This window comes from Eurypyga helias, unplaced genomic scaffold (assembly GCF_000690775.1).
Source record: "Eurypyga helias isolate BGI_N326 unplaced genomic scaffold, ASM69077v1 scaffold9481, whole genome shotgun sequence".
NCBI lineage: Eukaryota > Metazoa > Chordata > Aves > Eurypygiformes > Eurypygidae > Eurypyga > Eurypyga helias.
In genome coordinates, this window is record NW_010232821.1 from 40,601 (window position 1) to 50,765 (window position 10,165).

The 10,165-nt window shown below is 45.9% G+C and overlaps 1 protein-coding gene across 1 annotated transcript in view; it reads left to right on the top strand.

The window, feature by feature from the left end:
* The window catches only part of FBXW11 (F-box and WD repeat domain containing 11), a 35,517-nt gene that overhangs the window by 24,340 nt on the left and 1,012 nt on the right, over window positions 1-10,165 (top strand). The window contains exons 5-11 of the mRNA XM_010161523.1: window positions 4-141; window positions 666-784; window positions 1,840-2,089; window positions 3,245-3,363; window positions 3,987-4,097; window positions 4,743-4,821; window positions 6,334-6,522. Coding sequence (XP_010159825.1) covers window positions 4-141; window positions 666-784; window positions 1,840-2,089; window positions 3,245-3,363; window positions 3,987-4,097; window positions 4,743-4,821; window positions 6,334-6,495 — 978 coding nt within the window. The 3' untranslated portion in view covers window positions 6,496-6,522. The remainder of the gene's footprint in view (window positions 1-3; window positions 142-665; window positions 785-1,839; window positions 2,090-3,244; window positions 3,364-3,986; window positions 4,098-4,742; window positions 4,822-6,333; window positions 6,523-10,165) is intronic.

Sequence of the window (10,165 nt, forward strand, 5' to 3'; positions counted from 1 at the left end):
TAGACTATAGAATCCAACTGGAGGTGTGGGCGACATAACTTGCAAAGGATTCAGTGCCGCTCTGAAAACAGCAAAGGTGTCTACTGTTTACAGTACGATGACGAAAAGATTATCAGCGGCCTACGAGATAACTCCATTAAGGTAAACGCTTTTGTCGGTCTTCTCCCTAGAGATAAGTGGGTAATTCAGCCTCACTCTTAGCTGGTTGTGCTTCCTCTATTTCTCTCCTCTCTTCACGGGATGGTATTTATCTGGGCAGGGTTTATGAGGATGGGATGTCTTCTGGAGCCTGGCTCTCACCTGCATTTTGCTCTGGAAATGAACGCTGCCTGTGCTACTTGTCCTTAGCTGTGCCTTTTTGTCATTGCTACAAGTTTGCTTTCGTGCCAGTAGGTTGTTCTCATTCTAATCATCCATGGCATTTCCTTTTGCAAAACAGGCTTTATCTTTCCACGATCATTGGTTATTTCACTGTTCTGTCAAAAATTTGCATCAAGATATCCTTAATCTAAAAGGAAGGCCAGGCCCACTGATGGGACAGGTGAACTGCCCATGGATTCTTCCTTCTATCTCTAGTTTTCCTCCTTCGTTTGCAGCTGCGGCAGCGTTCAGGCCTTGGAATTCATGTCCTTGATAAGCCATTTATGGTTTTTTGTCTTTAACAGATTTGGGACAAAACAAGCTTGGAATGTTTGAAAGTATTAACAGGACATACTGGCTCAGTTCTTTGTCTGCAGTATGATGAAAGAGTCATCGTAACTGGATCTTCAGATTCTACAGTGCGGTGAGTTTAAGTTTTTGCACAAGAATCATTTGAGTGTCAGGGCTGAGAATACTCACAATAATCTCTAAATACCAGAAAACATCCCTAAATATGAATGCGATACTATGATTCCAAAACCAAGATAGTCATACTTGGCAAAGCATCATACTCATTAAGTTTTTTCTAAATCTGTCTCATTTTTTTTGGTGTTAAAAGTTTTGAAGGAATGTGACCTGAGCAATTCAAGGCATATCCTGAAGTTGTAGAATGGCCGGTGGCCAACTGTGCAGTAATTTCTTCATTTAGGGTTTCTTGTACTGCCTTCTGACATCTCTTAGTTATGACTGTTAATGAAAGGATATTTGGTATATATGGAGCACTTGTCTGAACGCAGTTTTGAAGATACTGAGTTTAGATACTGAGTTTAAGTTCTTGTACGAATTGTCAGATGTCCAATATAAAGATGCTCAAGTACAGTTCAGTGGAAGAGCCTTGTCTCCTCCTGGTGTCTTGTGTTGGTATACCAGTGTCAATCTGTAAAACTTTTCCAGAGTTAAGAGCTGATCTTAACACCCTTCAGGTACTATAAATTAATTAGTGATTTTTTTACGTCGTGTAAGGAAGTAAGGAGCCCTGGGTGGTGCTGCATCTCAATTGCTTACTGTCATGTGCGAAGTCTGTATGAATGATGTAAAACTGAAAAAAAACCCCAAACCATTAGATAGTCTTTGTTTTGGTCTGGTCCATAAGTTTATACATCATACAAGCTTTAGTCATCCTAGAAGAGTGGTAGAATTGTTAAGCAGCTCTTTCTCATAGCAGTGGTCTCAGCTTAGGCATTTTCTGGCCTAATTGTTTGCTGTTGTTAATTGTTGCATGTGAGTCTGAGATGTGAACTAGGATGCCTCCCCAGCACCCGTCTTCCCAAGCCCAAAGAGCTGCTAAACAAGCAGAGAACCCTCTGTTAGAGATAGTAGCAGGCTTGGTCACGTTTATGCCTTATACCACACATGTTCTATGTGGTATATTCTATGTTCCAGATGAAGGATGATGGCTAAAAGCCTGTTCTTTTGCAGAGTTTGGGATGTAAACACAGGTGAAGTTCTGAACACGTTGATTCACCACAACGAGGCAGTGCTTCACTTGAGGTTCAGTAACGGCTTGATGGTGACGTGCTCGAAGGACAGATCCATTGCTGTTTGGGATATGGCATCACCTACTGACATCACCCTGCGCCGTGTCTTAGTGGGCCACCGTGCTGCCGTTAACGTGGTAGACTTCGATGACAAGTATATTGTGTCAGCGTCAGGTGACAGGACCATTAAAGTAAGTTTGTAGAACTCTGCTCTAGGCCTGCACGCCTACCAAGCCAGGAAAGCTTGAGCCTTCCTCAGCTCTGAAGAGGCAAGGTGGTCATCAGCCGTTCTGTGCCGTTAGCGTTCAGCTTGCTGCTTCCTCCTGCGAGCTGTTAATGCCTCTGTGCGCATAACGCGGCTCGTTACGTTTCTGTGGCTTCTGTGTACAATTGCAAAAAAGCAAAGCCCGTTTGCCGTTTGAACTCTCGTCTGGAGATGGATTGGTTTGTTAAATGTGGCACATTCTGTGCCTTTTTCCAAGCGGTGTTTTTTATTTCAATTGGCAGTCCTGTTCCAGACGTGAAATTTATCAGCAGCTGCCTTTCCTCACCACGCCTTCCCAGCAGCTCAGCCAGACTTTGCCATGTTTGAAGAATTAAGAGGCTGTATTTGAGGACTACTACATACCAGAAGATTTGAGTTACCCAGAGTGTATTAATATAACAAAGGCGTTTCCACCCTTCCCTGTGTAGAACCAGAGCTACCTTCGACCGTGCCAAAAAGCTCTTGGCAGTTTAATGTCCAAATATCTGCCAGAGACCCTGCTGTACTCTGTGTTGGAAAAGGAGCCACTGGATACTCTATGTTACAACTTCAATTACCGTTCATTAAAAGTGGGCAAAGTTGATTGGATCATTTGATGTTAAGAAAAAACCAGCCACCGAATGTTTGTAGGCCGAGGTTTTGGGCTTCTCTTGCTCACAGATTGCTAGCAATGTCTTTGGTAAAAACACATGGGGTTTTGTTTATATGATAACTTCCACTTTTAAAAATTATAATTTACCAAGATGCAAGTGAACCAAGGTTTTAAAATCAGTTGGAGCAGTCTCTACCACCTGAAACTATCCTATATACACACCCATCCCTCACCAGTTTTTCTCCTTGACTCGATGTGCAATAGCAGTGCCCGTGGCTCTCGACACTGCTAGGTCCCCATAGCGCTGGTCTTCCATTAATGCCAGCTACCTACTCTTTGCCCATAAAACACCATGTGAGTGTTCATTCCACTGTCCAGCAAAGGTCAGCCTCAGGCCTCTTCTCCATGAATTCATAATGGCCTCTGTTGACGTTTAAAAACATTGTTTGGGCCTGATTCTCAGAGGAGTGTTTGTCTTGTGTTTCACAGGTCTGGAGTACGAGTACGTGTGAGTTCGTCCGTACTCTGAACGGGCACAAGCGTGGCATTGCCTGCCTGCAGTACAGGGATCGACTAGTTGTCAGTGGCTCTTCAGACAATACCATTAGGTGGGTGCCCGCGAGCTGCTGTCGGTGTGCAGCTGTGTGCGGTTCTGTGTGTGGAAATAGGATTTCCCCAGACCTTGGTGCTGTCCTGCACTGCTGCACGGGCCAGACATCTTGGGTATCTCTTGCTATTGGAGCAGGTGATGTATGAATGAAAGTCAGCTCAGTGTGAGGTGAACGTGTTGCATCCCTGTGAAAAAGTGGGACACTGGGGTTTGCCGAAGGTAAAGAAAACTTACCTGTCCATATAGTTTATCACCTTGTCTTCTGCTTGGAGAGATGAGGGAGATGCTGGATATTGGTTTTCTCAATTCCTTTCTGAATCTCTAATTGCTGGTGTATGGGGAATAGAAGAAAACATACTAAAGCTTCCCAAATTATCATGTATCCAACCTCTTCTTGTATGTAATTTTGAACGACTAAATGCTGATACATTGGGGCTGCAACACACACTTATCTCTAAATTGTGTGGAAGGAACGTCCCATGGTTCTTGTGCCTTTCAAAGCAAATTATGTGGCATCTGCCAGAGAAGACCCCTCAGCAGCCTGCTTAAATCACCACACGAGAGGCCAAGGGACAGGGCTGACTTGAAGTACTCAAAGGCTTTCTTCTCTCTTCCCTCAAGGCTATGGGACATTGAATGTGGTGCCTGTTTAAGAGTATTAGAAGGCCACGAAGAACTGGTTCGATGCATCAGGTTCGACAACAAGAGGATCGTTAGCGGAGCCTACGATGGGTATGTGTTTGAAAGCAGTTTCAACGAAATTTGCCTGCCCTAGCAAAGCTGCTTCCGACAGCCGTTGCGCCTGGTGTTGGTTCTCCTGCAGTTTGACTCATGATCAGTATTTAACTGAGGGGCTTCTGCTTGAGCATTTCAGTGCAGCAGGCTGCGGTTTTAATAACCAAGAAGCTGTTTTTCCAGTGCTTTTTAGCACACTCCGAAATTGCGTTACCAGTCAAGTTTGACTTTCCATAGAAAGTGAACTTCTGTTTGGCTGAAATGACAGTCCTTTGTTTCTTCCCTCAGGAATTGCTCCTTGCCAAATCCTGAGTTTAGACTTTCTGTTTTTGTAAGACAGCAGCACTAGAAGTGTTTGTTGTGAGCATAAGTACATATTGCGAGGCTCTCGGAAGACTTCAGTGACCATTTCTGTTGGGTTGAGGGCTTCTGACTTGCTTAGTGTTTTCAGCATAGTGGATTCGGGACAGCTTACGTCCATGTCCAAATTCTCCCTTTCTTTCTCTGCCTGATTTATACTCCAAGTGACCAGTAGAGCTACTGAAACCAACTCTTGAACTGTGTTTGTCTCTAGTCTTGTATCTGGGGTTTGTGTCTCACCGGGGTGGGCATTCCTAATGACCTTCTTATTTTATTTTACAGCAAAATTAAAGTTTGGGATTTGCAAGCTGCTCTTGACCCTCGTGCCCCAGCAAGTACATTATGCTTGCGTACGTTAGTGGTACGTAAAATGAATTCATTTGGGGTTATCTGGAATCTTTTATTTGTGAGAGGCGTTTCAGTACGTTATAGTGGGATAGGTGAGAAACTCGGGATGTTTTATAAAGCCTGGGCTGCTGCTTACTCTACAAATAAAGAAAAAATTACATATTGTTATAACCTGAATGATTTGGATCTGAGCTTAAAAGAAAGATCAAGTTTTTCTAGTTTGAGATTTTCGGATACTCTTACAGCGTGACACTGTATCGGCTCACTCTAGTTATCGGTGTGTTTCCCTGATGTCACTGTAGGGCTGGCTTTAAATTTCCTCTTATAAAAAAAGGGGAGAGGAATCATCTTGTGAGCCTTTCCCAAACCTTTCTCCTAGCCCTTCAGTATGGAAAGAGGAGACATGAAGAGGGAAGGGAGGTTGAGTCGAACGGGTTGCCCCAGGAGCTCTAATCACTTCAGAGGACTGTCAGATTTAAGGCTGTTGCTTAAGCTATACTTTTCTTTGTAATAAGAGTTTTGGTCTATGACAGTAGACCTAATTAAAAATACACTGGGGAAATGAGTTCATGGTTTGTTTCACTGCACTGTGCATGAAGTTTTACTCAGGTGTCAGTGTGAGGAGTTAGTAGCAACCCGAAGTTATTGACTGTATGTGATAGTAGCTGGCTTATTCAGCACGTGCTTGGCCTTTCCAACACCTAAGGGGTGCTTATGGGGCTAGAAATGCTGCTGCTTTTCTTTCTATTCTGTAGTCTTTGCACAGAGGTGAGATTGAACTGTTCTTTTATTCCATTTGAGTACGGTGTATTGACTGAGAGAGTTGATGCTTTCCCTTCTGTGGGGATGCTGTAGCTCAGGTTGTAGTGTGGAGATCATTCTGACAGCTTCCCGTCATTCTCTAATAAAGGTAGCATACTCACTTTGAATTTATTAGAAATGAATAAGCAGGACAAAGAGGAGAACCTTTTCTGGGCCTCTTAGTGCCATTTAGAGATTTCTTGAAAGAGCTGATGGAGCACATACTCCTCCACCTCCTTCCCTTGCGGCAGCGTTTGGGCAGTCGTCTTGAGTAGTAAGTGAGCTGTAATGATCCTTTCAGCAGCGTGTCCTTGGTGAAGCTGTGATGTGGTGTACTGGGGCTGTGGAAAACTGGAGTTAGCAGCAGCGCTGAATGCAAATGCCATGTAAGAGAAGGAGCCTGGGCAGATTGTCAGTGCCAGCCAGTCTTCTAAATTGCTGCTTCTTGATTGATAGGTGGCTTTTATCTTTAATAAACTCAGCCTCTATGGCTGGCCCCTCCGGGGGAGGCTCAGGCTTTACAAGCACTGGGTTTGGAAGCCAAGTGGTTTGCTGAAAACAGCTTATACAGAACCAGCTCTGCTTAAACGTGTGTGTAACCCAAGGGCTCCTGAACCAGCCCACCAGAGTTTGAGTAACCTGTGTCCAGGTACACGTGTGAGTACAGGTGGAGTGAAACGCTGACCTCTTCTTGCCTTGCTAACTGATTCTGTATTGCTCGCAGGAACATTCAGGCCGTGTCTTTAGACTCCAGTTCGATGAATTTCAGATCATTAGTAGTTCCCATGACGATACAATTCTGATTTGGGATTTCTTAAACGTGCCACCCAGTGCCCAGAACGAGACCCGCTCTCCGTCTAGAACATACACGTACATCTCCAGATAACAGTCTGCACTTTACTACCCTCAGGAGGTAAGTCTCTGTGTTCTTATTGGCTGTGTTACAGATACCTGAAACGGTGCTCTGCCTGCAGGTTGGTTTAGTCAAAACACAAAGTTCATGTTTTCCTTCAGAAAATAAAACCTACTTAAGCCACTTCTTTCACTGTCCAGTCTTTGCGTGGTCCTGCTTCAGCTTGCAGAAGCAGGTAAGATAACATGACTAGTTCTATAATCCCTCCTTTTTTAAATTTATAATCGGGTACTTCAGGTATTTTACGGAAAGCTACTGCGTATTCACCACACTTGGGAATCGAGGAGACATGGTGAGTGGCACAGGTAGTGCAGATCTCTTGTGACATCGGAGCCCTTTAGAGTTCTCGCTGTATCTGCTCACGGTGTGAAGCTTTGTGATCAGCACCATAATGCGTCTCTTTAAGGTTGGAAGGGACCTTAAAGACCATCCAGTTCCAACCCCCCTGCCATGGGCAGGGACACCTTCCACTAGACCAGGTTGCTCCAAGCCTCCTCCAGCCTGGCCTTGGACACTTCCAGGGATGAGGCATCCACAGCTTCTCTGGGCAACCTGTCCCAGTGCCTCCCCACCCTCTCCAGGAAGAGCTTCTTCCTGATATCCAATCTAAACCTCCCCACTTTCCATTTAAACCCGTTACCCCTTGTCCTGTCACTACAGGCCCTTGTAAAAAGTCCCCCCCAGCTTGCGTGATCTTTGGACAAGAGCTCATGGGAGACGAGCAGTTCTGGGATAACGGCAAGTGGGGAGAGCTTTCAGAACTACGACACCCATCATGTTGAGCAGCGTGACAGCTCGGGGCCGTTGGAAACAGCACACATGAACTTTCCCTGTTTTGTTTCCATTTTTCTGCAAGTCAGCTTCCTTTAGCTCCCGAAGCACAGGGGGTGGAAGCTCTGCTGTAGATCTGTTTGTTAGGACAGTGGATTCTTTTCCTTATGTCATCTAGACTGCTGCCAACAATTGCACTTCAGGCTATAAATAGCTGTGAATGCTGGGACTTGGCAACACAGGAATTGCCTTAGCGAAGCAGAACAGTCAGCCCTCTCTCCAGTGCCCCGTCCCTGCCAGTGCTGAGGTGGATGCTTCCAAGGAAGTGGAGACGCCACAGCAAGAGGAGCTGGGAGTAACGTTGCCCCAACAGGAAGGATTCATTTTATTTGAAGTAGATAATTAATAGTTTGCTTAAGCATGATGGGAAAAGCTTTCCCTGACTTCATGGAAGCGTGGATTTTCATTGTCTGTCTGTGGCAGTGAGTTCCTCAGGTTTTTCCCCTCCTTCTGTAGGATCTGCTTCTGTCTAGGAAACACCTTCCCTTGTGAAGGCACTCTTTGCTGCTTTGGGATGCTGGTTCATAAGAATTGGTTTTCTTTCACCTGCAAGCATTCCTCAGGAGAGTGATGGCTGCCTTTCCTACTAACTGAACTCCTACTACTTTTTAAAAAAGCTAAAGTCCTCTTTGGCCGTGACTCTTGGATCTGTTGGCTCCTGACGTTTCACAGAGGCTCAAAGCAAAAACCTGGCCCTGGCTGGACTGAGTTGCCCGTCTTTCCGAACCTGTAATTAGGTAATATAAATGGGCCCACAATTAAGGGAAAATTCTTATGCTGTGATGATGAGCTAGTGTGCAGAATCAGCAGGTAACGGATTTCCCTTAAAGCCACGTTTTAAGAATTACCTGCAAGGGTAATTTACTACAACTCTTGGACTTCCTTACCCTGCCTGCATTAGCACAACGAGGCGGAAAAGGCTAAACTGCTAAACTTGATGTTGGTACAGGGTGAGGAAGTGACAGAGCAACACAGCTTGCTGGGAGAGAAGGCCTGAAACTACCCAAGTCCTCCAGTGCTGCTGCCCTGTGCCGTCTGCTTCAAAATGGTGTGGTTTGATCCAGAACGCCGTACTTGCATCCGTGTGGAAATCTCGATGCTGTCGCTGGTGGCAGTGTCCCTGGGCACTTCGCCCGGCCCCTTTCGAGGCAGAGATACTGACCTTGGCCTCAGTGCCACCTGGGTCCATGCCGCAGTGAGCTGCTGCTGTGGAGACCCCAAAGCTTGTTGGATAGGCTTCCCTCTCTATAGAAAACTCTCTTCCCTCTTCTGAGGAATTTCTTCCCTGTGCCGTTTCAGGCAGACTGAATAGACTGTGTGAGACACCAGTTGTAGGAACAACCCCCCCCATCTTCCAGTTCATACACCTGCGCTTTCTTCTGTTAACATCTAAGATAACTTGGGATTGACAAACCCATCTTTTAGTTTTGGGGGTTTTTTTGTTTAAGTTACAGAAGTGTTTGGCAGGCTTCTGTTGTTTTGGTTCATGGAAAAGCTGTACGTAGCGTCCTAAGCCCAAAAGAAGTGAGGAGTGGAATAAACTTGATATCAGCTTGCTTGCCCAGCAATATGCTGGTGTCTCTCCTCTCTTGCCGCGGGGCCCAGGAGATCCACCATCACAGAGCCGTGCCAGTGGAATCCGACGTGCCTTTGGCTGTCTGTTCGTCCCTCAGGTTCCGCGCGCTTGGCGCTTTTGCGCGGCTTGTGCCTGACTTGTCCCGCGACGCAGCTGACACCCCGCAGACCTCCGTGTCTGGGGAGTTGGTGCTGTTGGTAATGACAGTCCCGTAATTATTTCCTATAGAGGGATGCTGTGATGTCACTTTTTGACAGGTTTCTCTGACTTCAGAATCCAAAAAAACGTAAATCTACATGAAATTGTGGTCAAGCAGCCAATATTTCATTATGGCATTTAAGGAGAGTTTTATATGCTTTCTAACATCATCGTTTGCCGAATTTTGAAGCAGCCCTGTACGCCCTTGTACAAGGCCTGCAATGTTATGTCTCTTTAGAGCGGATCGTTTTTGACAGTCCTGGCGGTTGGCTGCCAGGGTTTTATTGCTTTCTGTTGAATTCCTGTTGTTTAATGTAACGTGATAAAAATTGTTACCATATGACAGTCTAATATTCTTATATTAAGCACTAGGCCTTGGGCTGGGGGAAGGGAAGTCGAGGGGAAGTGCCTGAAGAGGTTTTCACCTTCCATGGGTGTTTCGTGTCAGAAGAGGGTAGTTCTCCATGGCCCTTAAAAATGGGTTTGGGAAGTGGCAGGTAAAACCAAAGTTCAGATGTCACTGCCCTAAGAACTTGCACCAGCTCCAAGCGTACGATGGAGTCGTGTGGCTGGAAAAGGTAACTGAAACATAAACCTGCCTGAGGTTCTGCCTGTTGTCTCAAAAACCTGTGTGTTAAAGCAGCTGAACTTGCATCTGTGCAAAACTTGCTCCTCTGCAGTGCGGAGAAGTTTTGCAGTTGTAGGTGGGTCGCTGTTTCAGAGTTTAGTGAGACGGTTGGTTGGTTCACCTGTCAGTCCCCGAGAGGGTTTGTGACTCTTACTGCATCTAAGAAAACTGCCAACCTGTGGGTGACCCCCCAAGGACTAACGGCCCCGAGAAAGTTGCTCTCAATGCAGCTGAATTCAGAGCGTATTCTGCAGCGTCCTGCAGAGGGGCATCTGTCCTCGAAGGATTTCTGGCACAGAGGGAAGTATTTCATAACTGTTACGGGGACAGGCTGGGAGAGTTGGGCTTGTTCAGCCTGGAGAAGAGGAGGCTCCGGGGAGACCTTATAGCACCTTCCAGTGCCTGAAGGG